This window comes from Sceloporus undulatus, chromosome 1 (assembly GCF_019175285.1).
Source record: "Sceloporus undulatus isolate JIND9_A2432 ecotype Alabama chromosome 1, SceUnd_v1.1, whole genome shotgun sequence".
Taxonomy (NCBI): Eukaryota; Metazoa; Chordata; class Lepidosauria; order Squamata; family Phrynosomatidae; genus Sceloporus; species Sceloporus undulatus.
This window is the reverse complement of record NC_056522.1, coordinates 23,453,452-23,473,265: the sequence shown is the minus strand read 5'-3', so window position 1 is coordinate 23,473,265 and position 19,814 is coordinate 23,453,452. Positions and strand designations below refer to the sequence as shown.

Sequence of the window (19,814 nt, the reverse complement as noted above, 5' to 3'; positions counted from 1 at the left end):
AATTGGAAAGGCGGGATATAAATAAAAATTATTATTATTATTATTATTAATTCAAATTGAGTCCACATTTGGGTGTGTGCAGTTGGAGCAAGAGAAATGGATTTACCTTCAGTTCAATAAAAATACCAAACAGAAGGCTGTTGGGGTTGGGAAGTAGGAATTAATGAAAATTAAATAAATGGGCCTTTCACAAAGTCCTACTGTCTAAAAGGCAGAACTTGCATTCAACCACATGAATTTCGGCACAAGCCATATGTATACAGTCAGCACTCCACATTTGCGGCTTTGACTTTTGAGGATTTGACTGTTCATAGATTTCAGTTATTTGTCTGTAGGTCTTCCAACATGACTCTGCCAAACGTTGACCAAACAACGCAACAGAAGGCCTATTGTAGGTCCTCCAGCACAATTCTATGGTCAAAGTCTGATGGATGTTGACCACAGAGTTGAACTTGGAGAACCCAGAGATTCCTAGCTGTGCTGTCAGATAGTGGGTTTTTTTTGTGTTTTTCCATTTTCATGGACATCCTGCACCCCTAATCCCAGCAAATGTGGAGGACCCACTGTATTCCATTTCAGAGTCTCAATTAAATTTATTCACAAGTAGAAGGTGCAAACACCAAAAAACTGTACACCTGATTTGGTTGGTTCCTTACAAAAACATCCTCAAAAACCTTCAGTGCCCTAATACCCCTGCCCTACAACTAAGCAAGTAAGCAAGATTTTTTAAGTATGTACAATTTAAATATTGCTTATTCTTCCAGCTTAGTCTGCTCCACCATTCTTCCCTCTGCTTCCTCTGGCAAACAGAATGTAAACTCCGCACGGAGGGATCTGTCATATGTACAGTGTCTATGCATACTGACAGCATGATATGTAACAATAGTTTCTCTTTGCAGGTATGCACCACAACCATTCAAACTGCATGTGGACAAAAATCAAAGCAAAATAAAGACTTCTGATTAATGCATTACCTTGGATTTTAGAAGGCAAAAGAACAATCAGAGAAACTGCATGCCTTCCACAGTTATAAAGGTAAGGAATTTTTATAAGACATCAACCAATATTGTAAGTATTACTTGATATTTCTCCTCTTTGGGTTAGTTTTGCCCCATGAACCACAAAAACTCTAATCTACATCTGAAAAATAAGGCTGGTATTTAGTATTTTTGCAACTATGTGCAAAGTCAAAAAAAGATGAATTCACCCCCCTCCCCCAATACCTCTGTGTATGTATGTGCCTTCAAGTCACATGTGACTTATGGCTACCTCATGATTTCACTTTAACAGGTTTCAAATTAGAGAGCAATTGACAAATCCATTAAACTGGAGTTGGCTACTGCCCTTCTGGCAAGCTGCATTAGCATCCCAAAGCCCCCTGATCTACAAAAAAAAAATTTTTTTAAAAATTTCTGGTTGAGTCTTCATCAGCACCCCACAATAGTTCAACTTGCAAAATGCAGTAGTTTTGCTCTCTCACCCCCAAGCCCCCCCCCCTAAGAAGCAAGCAAATAAATAAAAAAAGGCTGGAAATCAACCAAAATAGAATCAGAAAGGAAGTGATGACATTTCAGGGTTTCATTTTCAGCTGTTTGTGGGGGACTTGTGAGATGTTTAAGGTGTGGAGAAATTGGATGGGATAAAACCACTGTTCTGCAGCACTTTTGAACCATGGGCAAGTTGAATAAAATATTGTATAGAAATAAATAACTGGGGGAACTGGAGGCTTTGTGGGATTCAGAGGCCAGACTTTCAGGCCCAACAGGCCACACTTTGCCCACTCCAAAATTAAGTCAAGCAATCGCTATGTCCCTTCTGCAAACGAGTATCCCTGAAACTGCCAAAAAATTCAGCAGATGCATCAATAAATACCAATACCATTTTACAGTACTCTGAGGGCCAAGCTATGACATGACAATAGAAGATGTGTCTCTTTAAATGTGGTTCTGCCACTGTTACATGTAGAGCTGGATGAGGATATGTGAATCCCCGCCCCCTGATTATCACTTCCATACAACTCCCCACGAAACTATTGTGTCAGATCAGTTAATTTCTAACAACAGAGGGAGAAGCAAAGAGAAGAATTATTCATAATCTCTCAAATGTGTCCTCCTTTTGTTCTTAATGTCAAAGCCCACCTTGGAGTAGATTTAGGAGTATTTTAGATGGAGAAAAATCACGGGTGAGAAGCAAGATGCTCCCGTCATTGTCACGCAACTGAGCAAAGATTATCACACAACGTCCCGCAAAGTCGCTCTCATCCCATCAGAAGTGGAATGGTTCCCTAACTTTTTATTGATAGGAAACTGCCTTCAATAAAAAGTTACGAGACCATTCCACTTCACTGACAGGAGAAGGACGGCATGAGAGCAACTTCATGGGATGTCATGTGATAATCTTTGCTCAATTATAGAACAATGACAGGAGCATCCTGCTTCTCTCCTGTCGTTCTTCTCTGTCTGATAATCTCCTCTAACTTCTCTTTACATTGTCACAACCACATGTGACCACTTTCTATGCCAGTCTACAGTTATAAATTTAAAATGTGCTCAGTAATTTATTCATTGGAATTATAAACGTTTTTCATAGTACTGAAATCATTAATAATATTTCCCACATGCACCTTAGATACAAATAAAAAAGCTGTACAAAAATAACTTGCGCATGCACACAGGGTAAAGTGCAGATTCCCTGTGTGCATGCGCATGTCTGGAGTGAGAATAAATAAGTGAGAAATTTGCATATGCATTTGGTGCATGGAGGGTGGGAAGCTTTAACTATTTCCCCAAAGTGAAAACACCTCCTCTGAAGCTGCTAGTTGCCCTATTAGCATCTCAGAAACTTAAAGGAACATATTCTCAGAAACTTAAAGGAATGTATAGATGTATTTTTCCACAAACACAAAAGAAAACACTATACCCCCTTCCACATTTCAGCATCTTTCCTCAACCATGGGCCCCATGTGGCTGGCTGCTTTTTGAAGAGAAAAAACTTAGCAACACTTTTGTCATGGAATACCAAGTATATGTAATTTGATCCTTTGTAAACATATGCTAAGATAAGCTGTCTACATAAATACAGTACTGTCAAAAAATGCTTAGTCAAACAGTAATTCATGAGAAGAATGCATGTAAATGCATATTAAACAGAAAAAGCAATAGGAGTATTAAACAGCAAATATTAATACTAACATAAAAACCCTGTACAATCATGTACTCTAGTCTGGAGTCTGAAATTAATACTGTACCTTCTAACCTTTAAAACAATTTTCCTGGGGGTTGTGAGGCAACTGTTATCAAACTGTTGTATCTGATGGTGGAAAGTATTACCCCTTGTTGCTGATCCCCAGGCTTGGTAAGAAATAGATTTGGGGTCACAAGGATGCTGCAAGAGGTCAGTAGAGATTCTCATTTCACCAACACCAATCTATTCACCCAACATTGAATGTAGCCTAAAAATTATTTCAGGTCAACAGAGTACTACCTCTGCAGGGGTTCTGATGTGATTACCTTTCAGTACTTTTCAATTCTGTGATCCTAATCTGACTTCTCCCCTCTTCAACAAACATGAGCAGAGAATGACAACACCTCTTACAGAGAATATTCCACACACTTGGCATTGAAAGCATAAAGAAATCAGAGGGGAATACTCATAGCTTCCAATCTCACAACAATCAAAAGCTAGCAGAGCAGTGAAAACTTTAAGCAAATGCGCCTGGCTCCCATCTGAATGGAAAATTTATTTCAGAGCCAAACTAACATTTGCTTGGCTTTCAGCTGTATTGTTTTCACATTATAGTAGTGAAAGACGCTATCAGTTTTCAAAACAGAGTTTGCATCAGACTCAATTTTAGTTGCTTGCCCATTTGCTGAAATTCATTCAGCAGAGTCCTTCCAATACTGGCTTACTCAGTTCCTAATGTTCCTGTCATTTCAAAGGAAGGAAGTGGAGAGCCAACCAACAAAATTGATTTTGCCACAGTCTGCCCAAGAAGGAGTTCTGCACAAATGGTATCTTACATGCCAAAATATTTTTCTCCTGCCAGAATTAAACCATGCTATTCTGATTAGATCATAAGACATACCTGAATCGGCAACCTGCCCAGAAATATGCAAAATTAAAGGACCACAAGCCAATTGTATCCCTTTACAACAACCCAGTTCCTAAAATGACTGTAATAAAGTCACATAGAAAAGACAACATTTAGCAAAAGATCACATTGATGCCAACAGGTGACCAAAAAAACACCTCTCCAGAACTGTGATGCCTGACAGACCATATGCATTTTACTCAATGGCCAGCATGAAGCTTATCCAGACTACAAATGCCACTCAATAAAGTTCTGACACTCACCACAGTATGTAAGTTACATATACCACATCAGCACATGGTTTCAGTCAAAACATTCTGATAACTAAGGCAGAAGATTCAAACTGGAAAAGCTGCCAGGCATTAAACTGAGCCACAAACATGTTGAAAAAGGACATCTAAGCAGAACAAATCTTACAGCTAACTTGGGGCAAAATCAATAGCACTCCTTCTGTCACTAGGAATGTGCACAGATAGATGTCTCAGCAGCCTGGCAAAAGGACAGCTTTGGATGAGTTCTTTCAACCACTCCCCAGTATGTTTTAATAAGCAACATGATGTTTCAGAGTAAAATCACATTAAGCTGCTCTTCTGCAGTGTAAAAGAACAACATACTGCACACTTTCAGCAGTAAATTGGCCATTTCACAGAAGATAGATTTCTCATACAGATATCACTTCCAAGCTGGATATTATGCGCTCTCCACATATAATTTGCTATATGTGAAAACACGCATGCTAGCATTTTACATGCAGACATAACTAGAATTTATCTATGTAAGAATGGATGCTTTTAAGACAAGCATTGTTCTTTTCTCTCTATGTCAATTCCACATGGGAAAGGAAGGCAATAAGCTCCTTCTAAGGCACAAACTGGCAGAGGTTCTAACCAACCAAGGATCCCCCAAAAGAGAAATGCTCTTTTTTCTTGAGAAGCCATCTGCTGAGATTTTACACAAAACTTGACAAGATGTTAGTTTCACATAAGCATGCAAAAGCAGAACTGTGTAGTTACCTACCCAAAACTGTATGCGAATACAATGGGACCTAAGGGACAAATCAAAATCTTATACTGACTTCAAATGATAGATTCCGCAAGTCAAGAAATTAACAAAATGTTTCATGTGGTTAAGAGTGAAATCAGTCTGAGGCTTTCATGAAGGACTTTCTGTGGTATGCAAGATCAAAAACATCATGAGTGTCAAGTCATTTAGTGGTACGAAGTAGATAAACACTTTCAACATTCATACTTAATATAATGCATTTCAAACATACATAGCTAAAACAATACAAGTTATTTGTTGCTTTCTTATTGAACAGAATATATATTAAAAATATATACTACTGCTTTTGTTGTTATTGTGTGCCTTCAAGTAGTTTCTCACATATGGCGACCCTAAGGCAACCCTATCATGGGGTTTTCTTAGCAAATCGACAGAGTGAAAATGTCCATCATGTGTCCCATATATCTCTTTATCTTCTGAGCTGCGCAGCCCCAACATAATCAATCCATTTGTACTGTTTTGAGAGACATTGCACTGGTGATGGAAGTGTTACTCCTACACCAAGACTCTACAATCATCATTACTTTTTTAAAATGGCCATAAGAGACTGAAAGAGCATGTTTTTCCTAGGGTGATAACTAATACACAATTTCCAAGTCCAATTAGGCAGCATTGCACACAACATACTGGCACAGAAGGAGAAAAGCAGAATTAAGCAATGACCATTTATAAATGGGCTTACAGGATCTTGTACCCACAAAATGTTTTCCCCTAAATAAAATGGGAAAACTGGAAGAAAGCACAGGGACTACCCATATATAATACCAGAGTCTACAATAGCAAAGTGGTAGACAGTTTATATGCTGCCTGCTGAATCCTTCAGGACATCTAAGGGAAAGTGTAGCCTCAGTTTGTTTTCTTAAAACACGCTTCCAGCATAACACATGACTACTACGTCTTGGCTAACGAAGAGAGGGAACCAAAGTCAAATATTCTCCAACACTGTGTAGAAAACAATAGAAACAGTCCCATTAATTTAAGACAGAGCACAGAACAACTGCAGGAATGTGATGCCACAGCTAAAAAACTTATGAATAATGCAGCTGAGCTTTTTTATTTTATTTTATTGCTGTAAGAAAGAACTGCTTATTTGCCCTTACTGATACATAACATTGTTTCCTTCAGTCCAGCCTCAGAAAGAAATGGAACAAGCAAAAGCACAGGAGACACAAGAAAATGAAATATTCTTTATATCCACAAAATATTACTCAGTTGTGTTATCAGAATCTCAAAACACAGTATCACAATGATTAGTGTATTTGTTAAAGTTCCTATTTGGAAACTGAGAGAATCTCAAACCTCACTTAGAAGTTTTTAAATCACACAATTGCTGAGAAGAGCCATTAAGGCTTTTGGTGTGCCTTTACCAATAGAGAAACCAAATATATAAATATTCTTTGTGACAAGCCTGACTCATACTTTCTGAACACTTGAGGTTGACAGCACAATACTATATGAAACTAGTCTCAACGAGAAAACTTCATATACCATATATGAGGTACATGTAAAAAACAAAACCATACAAATCTGCACAATATTTGCCCTACGTAAAAAGAATTCACACACACGAGAGAGAGATTACCAACAAATGCTCTACAACACAAATACATCAAACATGAACAATCTACAAGATATAGATTCCCCATGCATTTATTAAAACCTGCAGGGGGGGGAAAATGAGAAACAGCCCTCTTCTACCCATACAGTCTGCTTTTAGAAGAAAATACCAAAAAAGATATCATGTTTGTTGTGAAGGGCTACCTTAAATTGCTCCTTTTCATAATGAATCCAGCTCTAGGGTCAGACTCAGAGATATTCCAAGATTTCTAGAAGCAGCCAGATGACTGTGGAAACTAAGCTCACCATTTATAATCAGTACTTCAGAACCTAAAATCCTTTCTTAGCATTTTTTGAAGCAGGTCTAAAACACAGAGATGAATATGATGATACAAATGAACAACCATCTCAATATTATTTAAACTTCAATAGCAAGATACTTGTTAAATCTATTTCGGACAAATTCTAAATGTCCCATACTTTTCGCATCCAAAGAAGAATTCTGCACAAGCTCCCACAGAACTAAAACACGCAAATTCTCTCACCAGGAGGAGCTTTTGAAGTAAATAATATATCAGTTATGTAATGTAGCTACCTCAACAATTAGCTATGCTAACTACTGTATAACACTATATTGCCATATGCATGCACCAAAATCCAAATGTTCTCTATTCCAGAATACAACCACCCAAGTCTTAAACATGACCAACACTTTTGTTTTTGAAGTTAAACACAGATACCTGGTTTTACAATTAATCTAGCATTACTAAGTACTGTCAATTCTACCCTTTTGCCACATTCCAAATTTGTTAGAAAGAAACCCATGCATTTTCTTCTTTAAAATATGAAAATCCTACTATAAAAAGAAATTTTCTTCTTCTTCTTCTTCTTCTTTCTGGGCTATAGGGTGAATATTAACACAGCTGAAATAACCACTTACAGGGAGTAACCCGCTTTGTGCCTCACAACATCTCCTCCCTGTTCTTCTCCACAGCACATCATGGTAGAAAAGAGCAAGAAATAGCAAAAGCATTGGCAGAGAGGTCATTTAGCTGCTTGGGAAGCACACATAGCTGTGATTGCTTCCAACTACCAGCACATGTTGAACTGGAGTCAGAAGGACCTCTAGTGAACTCCAGGAAGTGTAGCAGCCACATCCCAAGAGTGGGAAAGAAAAACACTATAACCCCATCTGCATCTCATTCAAAACAGAAGTAGCTATTGATCAGTAGACTGGAAATAATGTTTTTATAATAGTAATAAAGCCCAAACTATGCAAAACATTGTCCATGCTGCTCTGGCTTGGGACTGTACAATTTTGAGGCTACAGACAGAAAAAGGCTCACTGGATGCCTCCACAAAACACACACAACCACAACTTTAGCCATGGAGAAATCAATCACAGAAAACAAAGTATCTGAACCAAAACTTCTCCATGATTCCTAGTTTTCTATGTTGCTCGAAAATCAAAATGGTTTGTGGGGAGAAGCATTTTACCATGCAAATCTGCCACTGAATGAGAATGAGTGAGAATGAGGTTTTCTTTGAAATTGTTGTTGTTGTTATTTCTTACTCACCTCTCCCCATGGATCAAGGAAGGGGACAGCAATGATTAAAAGACAAACAACATCAGTTAAAAAGCCTTCAGTTACATACATCAATTTAAAAGGACAAATATGATGCAGACATATTAAAACAATGCATACTTAAAATTCACAATTTAAAAATCATCTGGATAAGCATGCCAGAAGAGACTGGTTTTTAATGCTCTTTTAAACTGAGGCAGCATATTCAGCTGTTGAATCTCTTCCAGCAGGTCATTCCACACTTGAGGGGCAGCTGAAGATAACATCCTCTGGCTGATAATTGCCATCTTAGTCTTGGCTGACTGGAGTAAACATCCACCACAGGACCTGAGTGTAGAAGCAACCCTGCAGGTAACCTGGATCCAAACCATGTAAGTCTTTAAAAGTGGTAACCAATGCTTTGTACCTTGCCTGGGAACTAACTGGCAGCCAGTGGAGTGATTTTGGGAATCGGTATAATGTCTTCACTCATGGATGTCTCAGTAATCAATCTGGCTGCCATATTATGAACTATCTGAAGTTTCCAAACTTGATACAGTGGTAGCCCAATGTACAATGCATTGCAGTACCATTTAAGATAGAACAAAAATATCTATAACTTTTTGGATTACATTACCCATGTTGGCTCTGGTACAAAAAAGTAAGTTTTCTGAACTCCGATTTATATCATTAAATTACTTTAATTTTAAAAGTGTCTCTATAACTTTTTCTTGGATTTTTATTGTATAAAGATCACTAAATTCTGATACCACATAGATGGAATTAAAAACACTGGGCATCAAAACTTAGGCTATGATCCTGGGTTGTGAGGTGCAATGAGATAGAGGGGCCACCTTGCATGGGCGATATTCAGCTTTCATCTTTGGATGAAGTGCAAAAAGAGGATGCAAGGACTGCTTGTACTTCTACTTTCTTACAATCAGAAGCTGCTCACTATTTTTATAGAAAACTATTAAGACTCTAAAATGCCATCTATCAAATCAGGATATTTGGAATCAAGGTTTTGGAGATTATAAGCTCTACTCCCCCCAAAAAACATCCAAGTCATATTCAGCTAAAGTTTGAACTTGTCTTTGAGAATAATGTTCATCCTATATAAGTTTTTTAAATAAAACAAAAGGATAGATTTTTTTTTCTTTCTCCATCACAACAAGTGTTGTAAATTAATATGTAACTCAGCATAACAATGTCTAGTTTTGATTTCAGTAACACTGAAGAGCACATCGTTTGGCTAAACTAAACATTGGGAGGTATCCAAATCAATGGTTCCAATTTTTTTAACATATTTATTTTTGATTTTACTATTTAAAGTAACTTTTCTATATACTGTCTTATCTCCCTTTTAAAATGTAATACTATCATTGAAATGTAAACATGTAAACAAATGGAGTTATACTGAAAACAAATCTAACATAAAATCAACTTTCAACCTGAATATAAAGAAAGGGAAGTGGTTATATGAACTGCATAATGCAGAAACCTTCCCCTCCCTTTCCCCACTCTAAACTCATATGTAAATTTTGCCTGAAGCAGCTTGAAAAAGACTTTCTTAAATATGTCATTAAGAAAAAAAATACGTACTAAATGCACAATCTCTGCTCCAGATATAATGATCATAAATTATCATAGGATTAAACTTTACAAACTCCATTACTTGTGTGATAGCTGAATAGCTTAGTTAATTCTATATGGTGCATTCTGCATGACCTGTCATGCATACATAGCAAACAACAATTATAAGTAATACTTAGCATAAAAAAACACTACTTACAAGAAGTCAAGTAACAGATTTTGATACAGAGAGAAAAACCTAAGAACCTTTAAAAGTATGAGCAAAATCATACAAAAAGCATTTTATATCCTGAACTGAAACAGAGTTCTATCATGCATTTCTCAAGATTTGCTTGTTTGTACAAATATGTGTGGATACCTGACATCCTTGTGATACGTTCCTAGGCCACAGTCCAATTTCTGTATTTTATGTATATCTACACTGGATATGTACCATCCTCGACAGACCCAATTTACAGCAGATGGAGATATGCTGGCAGAGTATTGTACGTTTATTTATTTTACTGTTTTTACATTCATATCCTGTCTTTCCTCTAAGGAGCTCAGAAGTAGCATTCATGATTCTGCAAACTTTTTTTTTTTAATTTTCACAACAACCCTGCGATCTAGGTTAAGCAGAGAAACAATTGCTGAGCCAAGGTTGGCTTCATGGCTGAGTAGGGATTTGAACCTGAGTCTTTCTGTTCTCAGTCTAAAACTGCAGTCTTAACTGGAAAGATGACCAAATGCCAGATAAGTAAACACTACGCTAGGTGAAACTGTGTTAGATCAAAACTTTTTCCAGCCTAGGAATGCTATAGGTTACTGAGGACTATATAGTTGTACGTTTCTGTATGTGTGCTGGCACTATTGATGTATTCCAGGGCTATAAGAGATCTAGAATAATTTTATACCAATACCTTTCATACCAATTTTTGGCCCGGGACAAACCTCATGGCTTCCCTCTGAAATAAAAAGAACCTGGTGCTTCCAGGTTCTTTTAAGGCACCAGAGTGACGTCGTGAGTGCGCCACTGGCGCACTTGCAACGTAAGCACCGTGCTTACGTCACAATGGAGGCACCTATGTACACGGGGTGCCGCCATTAGTACGGCGCCACTCCGTACTAGGGTTAGGGACCATGCAGTTGGCGTGTGGTTCCTAAATCTAGTATCGCCACCGCCACAACCCTTTGTTTCTTCTGCTAGGTCTTAACAGTGCTATTCTGTTGGCACATCTAAATAGTATTGTATTGTAAAACTAATCACTACATCAGATCAGTGTTCAAGCATTTAACATTAATCGAAATTATCTTCAATTGATGTGCAGCTGAATTTCCTACAGTTTAAAAATACATACAATGCAAAAATGTTTAAAATCATTTCCCTATTTTAAATCCTTTTATTACCTCATATCCTAACTTCATTCTGCAACTATGAGGTGGGAACTTGTATCTAAAGAAAGTATAGGTTTCCAGGTTTCTAAAAAGAGGCTACAAACCATTTATAAAACATCACTGTAGATCACATATTACTAGCAAACTAGATTATGATTTGACCTAACTTTAGCATACACATATGCTGACCTCTTACCCTATTTTTAGGATATATGCAGAAGTGCCATCACAGATCTATGGAGATTTGTCCCAACATACAAACACTGAATCAGCTTTAAAAAAAAAAAACTCTTCTGCTTGCATACAAGGAATGCCAGTTTCTTCATTCAGCTCAAAGCAACAAGTTCAGGTTGCTCTCTTATGTACACTTACTGGGGTTCATGTCTCAATTAACCTAAAGGGACTTATTTTAAGTAAAATTATGATCATGCTACAGTATTAAGAGTAAATATAACTTCAGCACTTTTGTATGGTGAGACCAGTCAATCCATCTAAGACAATGGAGTGGCATCTTTGAGAATCTGAAGATGATCATTTTTTTCATCTTTTAGAAAGATATTAGACCTTCTTTTCAATCTACTACAAAAACATGCAGATTTATTGGCTGTGTTGTCACTCAGTAGCCGAGTTTAAGTGTGAATGGTCAATTATATATTTTTTATATTTTACATTTTATTATTTTCTTGTTACGATCAGACACATTGATCATAAGCTCCTCTGAACATGGATGGCAACAACTGCAAAGGAACAAATGAATTCCAGGAGAAGCATCACTTTTGCTGAAACTGTTTACCTAACTAATTCAACACAGATATGCCACAGGAAGTATTTGATAATTTACAACTTTAATCTTCAATAATGTACAAAGCTCCTTTACATGTGTTAACTGGGGTTGTCATTCCTCCTTATAATCAAGCTCTTCTGTTCCCAACAGTTATAGGCAGAGACTCAACATGTGCAGAGTTCCTTACCATTTTATCTCAATGCCAGAAAAACCAACACAGGTAAACTTTAGCAATCATGCAACTATTAAAAGGCAACATGCAGTGTTGTTTTTAAAGCCATATCTGTTCTCTACACACTGATTATGTCCGAAGACACTTTGAATGCCAAAGGAAAGAAGGTATTTTTTTTTAAAAAGCAAGAGATTCTACTCCTTCTGTTTCTAATCTGTGGAATTTAGGAAGTGAATTCAATGTCTGTAGTAAATATGGGAAGATAAACCTATCTGTAATATAAGTATTAGGCTTTAAAATGTATGTGTACACTTGGAAACAGACTGGCTTAAGAACATGTCTGTGCAGCACCTTCCCACAGTCCTAGTTCAATGCTGTGTAAAACAAAATTAGAGCTTTTCACCTCTACCCTCCCTGCAACCCTATGGCAATCAATATAGGTAACTGATCATGCTGAAGTAAAGGGCAAAGTAAGCACTGCATATAGGGGATGTGATGGCTTATTGGTTAAGACTGATGACTGAAAGATCAGAAGGTTGGCAATTCAAGGCCCAAGTGCCGCATGATGGGCTGAGCTCCTGTCACTAGTCCCAGCTTCTGCTGACCTAGCAGTCTGAAAGCAGGCAAATGCAAGTAGATAAATAAGTACCACTTCTGTGGGAAGATAGCAACGTTTGGTGCAGTCATGCTGGCCACATGACCACCAGAGCAGTCCTTGGACAACACTGGCTTTTTGGCCTAGTAATGGAGATGAGCACTGCCCCTTACAGTCGGTTACTATTAGACATTCATGTCAATGGGCTACCTTTTCCTTTTTAAGCACTGCCTTAATTTATACTCCCCACCCCACCCCCAAACACAGTTAGAATGAACTGGGACATGCCTTTAGTTGTCTGTACATTTCATTGTTAGTTTCAGGTTTATATTGCTGGGGTTTAATTTCATACTGGGACAGGCAGAGGTAAACCAATGAATACTAGCCCCATATGGTTTTCAGTACTAGATAAAGCTGGACAATATTCCAGGTAAAAATGTAGTGGGATAGTATTTGGTATCTATCAAGGTATCTAATGACCTTCTAAAATGAGCCAGTTTAAACAGAGACTGATGAGTTTCATACTCTTTCTTCCTCACCCCTCATTCTTGCAATAACTTAACCAGCCAGGAAATTTGTCTCTGGTCTTATCAAAACAGTTGACTTGATGCTGTTGCCTGAACCAGGACCTATAGTGTTTCTGGGCAGGTGGGATGTAGAAGAAAAGAAAAAACCGTTTGCCACTTCAATTTTAAAGGTAAGACCTTCGTCCTAAAAATTTCTAGACTTCAGCCCCTGCTCAAGGACTGATCCACTCTTTCAGATGTGTTTGAGGTGGCAGATTAAATGTGAAGTGACTGGCCTAACAGAGCTAAAACTATGAAAACTAACCAAATATTCAGACAGAAGATGGTGGGCAAAGTCCAGTCTAACAACTGAATTTCTATATGGATGTTCAGAGGTGACAAGGAAGGACTCTTGTAGTTCCTAAATCAAGGGAGGGAAGATTTCATATTTCAAGGATCTACTCTGGGCTTTTTCTAGTTTCTAGAAACTCAAGGTCCATCTTTTTTTTTTTAACTTTTATTTTTATCCCACTTTTCTGTGACAAGACAATCAAAGCGGCTCACAACACATTAATATATCCACATTCAATATTATGTCTCAAATTCCCCCCACCCCCTTAAGCTGGAGTAAGGTGCAAAATAGCAGCTCACAGAGAAATAAGGGAAAGGCTGCATCAGAGCACACAGCTGAGACCACAAAATTGTTTTCAGTATCCAAACTGAGTTCCCAATCCAACAAGAAATCCAATAACATTCAAAATCCACAAAACATTGATACCTTTTTGGGGCCAACCAAAATGCATAAAATATATGTTGCAAGCTTTTGAAGCTCCACTGGCTTCTTCATCAGGCAAAGAAAAAATGGACAGGCCTGCATTTTGTCAAAATACTGGTGGTGGTATTGGGAGTGTGGATAGATATTTATGTAGGCAGGCTTTTCCTGCTGGCCATGTGATACTGGGAAACAAAGCATTTTAAAGTCCAGGATATTGAAACTCCATTAGCAAAACAAAAAAGTACTTCCTATGAGATCCAGGATGTCTCAGTCCTTTGTGAGGCCACAAACCTCTTCATTAGGCAGAGAACACTGAATCTCTCAAAAAGCCTCCATGTTTTTGCATTAGGAAAAATTTTGGTGCTGCTTTTTGAAATGATAACTATCAAGCTCAAAAGCCTTGATCAGAACCATAATATGCCACAGAGCTTGGAAAAGTTACTTTGTTTTTGGACAACTGTAAGAATCCCCCAGCCAACATAGACAGTGACTATGCTGGCTGTAAAATTCTGTACTTCCAAAACAAACAAACACAAACAAACAAAAAACAAACCAAAGCCCTAAGTTTTCTAAGCTCTGATATGCTGCATGGGTGATGCTACCGTTTCCTCTGCTGGCACAGCCATATGATCCCACCATCACAAAAGGTGCTGCTAGTCCAGGTGTAATGCTCCCAATGGCTCCAGAAGACATTTTCCATTCAGAGCTTAGAAAAGTTAACTTTTTGTAATACCCAGAACCCACCATGGTTACTGGGGCAGTCTTGAAGTTGCAGTAAAAAAAAAAAAAGAAACAGCTCCACAATGAGGCACTTCTGTTCTAAAGGAAATAGCAGCTTTGAGGGATAATTTTCATCTGGAACATGGAAGGGTATGAAAGGGTTTAAACCCCTCCCATCACACTATGGTTTCAACCCTGACTGCCTCCACTCTGCACAAATTTACAATTATTAAACATCCATGAGGCATGTGATGTGTCCTCTGAGTCTTCTTCTGAACAGCTGATGCTTCAAACTTAACTGATCCTTCAAACTTGACAAAACACAAAAACACAGAGAGGAATAAAGGCTTCTCAGGTGAATGAGAGGATAATCGGAACATGTATGGAAAAGTTTCTTACCATGATCTTGCTTACCCATTGTGCTTAGATAATGGATGATGGCTTGACACGGGGGACTTGGAGTCTGTGTAGCCTTGTCACAACTCATAGGTACAGGACTCCTGTCGGTGTCAAAAGAAAAATACCCACTGGAGGATCTGGAGAGCAGTGGGGATCTTCTTACAAACATGAAAAATGGGGATCTGGTAGCAAACGGACTGGGGCTGGATGGTGGTGCCAATGGTCCCTGAGGGCTACCAGGTGACGAACTGTCCCGCTCGCCTGAATGATTACCTTGGTACTCAGTTTGTAAGGAGGTAGGGGCCCCAGGCCGAAGATGCTGAGGATGAGCTGGCCTTTCAGTAGGCTGCAATTGTCCACCTTCTCTATCGCACTCAGAATTTAAATCAGAAGATTGTTTTGCCATTTGGACTTTTTTATTCTTTGTCCTACAGGGGGGGAAAAAGAAAAGAGAAAAAAGAGGGGGGAAATGTCAAGTTACACTTAAGATTTAGCCAAACTACTTTAACTTGCAGAACTCACAAAATCACTACTAGAATGTGAGCAATGTAAAAATCGCAGCGCATTTTCCATTTCCCGAGAATTTCAAGTGCACACTAAACTTGAAACTTGGCATAGTAAACATTTTAAAAATGAAGTAAACATGAGACACCACTGAAGGGGTTAACATGTGTTGTCTAGGAAGGGTCCCTTAGGGGGGGAGAGACCTCTGCAAGGAAAAGAAAACAACAACAACAACAACAACAACAAAAGTTTTAAGACAGGACTTGCTAGTCAACCGAACAGTTTTCCAAAGTCTGGCTGTGTTTTCAAAAGGGGGAGAGAGGAAAAGAGCGGGGCTGGTTCGCTTTCTTTTCTAAAAAAAGAAAAAGAAAACAGAAACATTCAAGTCAGATCCCCCAGCCCCCTCCCAGTCATTAGACGGGAGGATCAGATACAGTGCTGAAATGTTAAGTGAGGAGTCGATGCTGGGATTGCGCTGGACAGGGAAGGCGGCCAGGCTCTCGCTCCATTGTTCTGCCGAATATGCTGATCGCAGCAAGTCTGGGAAGATTTGGCAAGAGCAATCAGTTGTAAAGTGCGTCACAATAGAGTTTGTGCACTGCAAAGTGCTTCACTCCTCCTCCTCCTCCTCCTCCTCTCCTCCTTTATACGGCCACCACCAAATCCAAATTGACCCAAGAGAGCTTGGCATCGAAACCTGAAAAACCAGTGCCTTGCTGGTAAAACCCAAGCAGGGCTGCTGCATCCACACTGCAGGGATAACCCACTTTGACACCACTTTAACCTACAGACGTCTGGGAATCGTGGTTGTAGTTGCGGCACCAATTCCGTAATCTCACAGCACTGAGCCATAGTGAAGCAGTGTCAAACTGGATCGTAACAGCAGTGTGTGTGTGTGTGGGGGGGGGGGGGAATAAACAACAGAGAGAGAGAGAGAAAGGAGGTATTGTCGGCCACTCTGCTTAACTAGGCAATGCCAAGCGTGATCCTTCCCACCCTTGTTCCTCCAACTCACCTTTACTTGCTTGCTTCCCAAAGAGAGAGCAAAAACTACACCGTGGCTCCAGTGGCAGCTAAGTAAAGAGCTTCATCTTTGCTTAACGCAAACAACAACAACAGGTTGGAGGGAGGAGGGAAAAAGAAGAAAGGCCAATCCTGAAAGGCAGACACCACACACACCAAGTTGGCAACACCATCCCACATGAAGAGAACCAAAGAAAAGGTGTGGAGGGAGAGTAACCATGCCAAAGGAAACTACGCAAGGGGCTTTTGGGGAGTAAAAGAGAGGAGAGGGAGAAACATCCTCACCCTGAGACTTGGGTAAGGAATAGTAAGTGTAAGTCCTGAGTCCCAGCTCTTGTTGGTGGGAAGCCCAGACTGGGAAGAGGTGGAAAAGGAAGGAACTGCTGCTGCTTCCCTAAAGCAGAGCCCAACAAAGAGAGAGCGAGAGAGAGCAAGGCAGGCAAAGGGGGAAGAATAACAGCCCAAGGAAGAAAGGAAGAGAGAGAGAGAGAAAGAAAGAGAGGGAGGGAGGGGAGAGGAGGAGGAGAGAGGGTGGAGACACGCAGGGTGACCAGGCACGTCCTCCTTTCCCAGGACACGTCCTCCATTCCAGCCTTCCCTCCACAGACACATGCCAAGCAGCATGGCTTTATTTATCTATTGCTGGGAGTGTGTTTCGAGCTTCTTGTTTTGGGAATGTCCTCCATTTTCAGTTTTCCCTACCTTTTGCAGTCCTGACTGGAGAGGCTCACGTAAACAAACCCGTACACACAACCAGCCCTGTCTTCCTGGGCTGTTAGGTGTGCTACCCACAAAGGAGGCACCACAAAAGGGGAGGGACCTCCCGAGAAAATAAACAATGTAGGACCTGGCCAAAACACCGAACAGAGATGTAAACGCATGCTTCTTGAGTTCTCCTCAAAAGGGGAGGACGTGACCAAAACAAAAGCTAAACAACCCTTGATGGAGGTGTAAACACATGTTTAGTCCTGCTCAAAATGGAGGACACTTCGCGAATGGGCAGAAGGTGGAAATGGAGGACACGTCCTGGAAGAGGACATGACCAAAACAAAAGGTTAAAAATCACTTGATAGAGATGTAAATACATGTTTAGTCCTGCTCAAAATGGAGGACGTTTTGGGAATCCCCTCCTGGGCAGAAGGTGGAAGTGGAGGGCATGTCCTGGCAAAGGCCATGAGCAAAACAAAGGCTTTAAAAACACCTCATAGAGATGTGAATGTGTCCTGCTCAAAATGGGAGGATATTTGGGGAATCCCTTCCTGGACCTAAGCTGGAAATGGAGGACATATCTAGAAATAGGACAAAAACCACACTTGACAGAGATGGAAATGCATGCTTCTTTGAGCCCTGCTCAAAATGGGAAGACATTTGGGAACCCCCTCCTGGACCGAAAGTGGAAATGGAGGACATGTCTTGAAAAAAGGACATGGCCAAAACAAAAGCTAAACAACACTTGATGGGGATGTAAATAAATGCATGCTTCTTTGAGCCCTGCTCAGAATGGGAGGCCAGTCAGGACCCCCTCCTGGACCGAAGGTGGGCATGGGGGGCATTTCATGTCCAGTGGGGTCACCTGGGCTCACACCAACAGACCTCCTCCTGCTCCTCCTGCCCCTGGCTGCAAAACCCCTTTCCCCCAGCCCCTACTTACCCCTTAAGGCTCCTTTTTCGGAGTCATCCCCGGAGCCAAGAGGGTCCAGACGTGCAGATCCCTGGAGAGAGGAGGTGTGGGGCGGATGGGTGTTTGTGGGGGGCCCTAGATGCCAGCCAGCCCAGGCAACGCTCCTCCAAGTCGCCTCTCCGAAAGCAAGGAAGGAAGGAAGGAGGCGATCCCTCCCCGTCGCTGGAGAAAAACATTGGCCCAGGCGAGCGAGGCCAATCCGGGCGAGAAGGGGGCGGCCCTGCTCCTCCCAAGAGCCAGCCAGGCCACTGTTTACAAACTCAGCAGCAGCCCCAGCCAGAGAGAAGCAGCAGCAGCAGCAGCAGCAGACGCCCTCCTCCTCCTCTCTTTCTTTCTCTCTGTCCCCAGGAGCAGGCTGAGCTCCAGCAGCAGGCTAAGTCCTCTCTGCTGGCCAAGGAGGACAAGGCACTGCCAAAAATGGAGGAGCTATCCCAGGGGAAAAAGAAGGCACTCAACAGAAATACTTTTTTGTTGTTGTTGGAGTTTATCACACAAGAGGAATGTCTCTTAATTTCGAATGAAAAGAAAGTGGGGCCAGAACAGATTCACATGAATTCGTTAGTTCAGCGAATTTACATGAATTCAAATTGCGTTTGAACTGGCTTCCCATTGCCCGAAAATAGCTTGTCATTGCCCGAAATTGTGTGTGATCATCTCTCGCACAGTAACGTTAAACCCCATGATTGCGTTCAGATTGCCATTGGATTATACTTCCAGTTTCCCTTGTCTGATAAGCTCCGTTGTTGTTGTCGTTGTCATCCACCCTCTAGACCAGGGGTAGGCAACCTGCGGCCCGCAGGCCGGATGCGGCCCGGCGAGGCCTTGGGACCGGCCCCAGCCCGGTCCTGCCACCGATTGCCGCTGGGGCCTTTGGGGGGCAATTGTCTATAGAAGCCTCAGAAACATGCATTTATATTAACATTTTTAAAAAATCAGCAAATTTTTTTGCGTGTCCTCCATTTTTTTTTTTAAAAAGTGTCTTCCATTTGAAAATTTTGTCCTACATTTGTCCTGGTTTATTTATATATTAATTTTTTTAAAAAAATATTTAATTATTTATTTTTTGGCTTCGGCCCTCCAGTTGTCTGAGGGACAGCAACCCGGCCCCCAGCTCAAAAAGGTTGCCTACCCCTGCTCTAGACATTGGTTGACCAGCCAAACTCAAAGGGTGCTCACCAATGGCTCCTTTTCCTTTTTAGCTGCCGCGTCACACTGTTGACCCACGTTCAACTTGTGGTCTACTAAGTCTCCTAGATCCTTTTCACACATAGGAGATTATCACATGGAGGCTTACCATCCTTAAAATGTGGCTAGATCATCCCTAAAGCGTGAGGGTGTGATTGCCATTCACGCTTGTCTCCTGAGATGAAATTGTCATGGAGGCGTCCCATCATTAAAGCATTCACAGAGCCGC

General features: G+C 40.4%; 1 protein-coding gene across 4 annotated transcripts in view; it reads right to left on the bottom strand.

Annotated features, from left to right (window-relative positions):
- Positions 1 to 18,583, bottom strand: part of BCL2L11 (BCL2 like 11) — a 59,011-nt gene extending 40,428 nt beyond the window's left edge. Inside the window, exons 1-2 of one of the 4 annotated variants that reach the window (XM_042451610.1) lie at positions 18,371 to 18,583; positions 15,193 to 15,620 (exon numbers count right to left, since the gene is read on the bottom strand). In XM_042451610.1, the coding sequence (XP_042307544.1) occupies positions 15,193 to 15,598 (406 nt within the window). In that variant the 5' untranslated portion in view covers positions 15,599 to 15,620; positions 18,371 to 18,583. Of the gene's footprint in view, positions 1 to 15,192; positions 16,296 to 16,711; positions 17,197 to 18,370 lie in introns of those variants that run through there. The other 3 variants (XM_042451638.1, XM_042451629.1, XM_042451619.1) reach the window with 3 other exon arrangements.
- Positions 18,584 to 19,814: the final 1,231 nt, after the last annotated feature.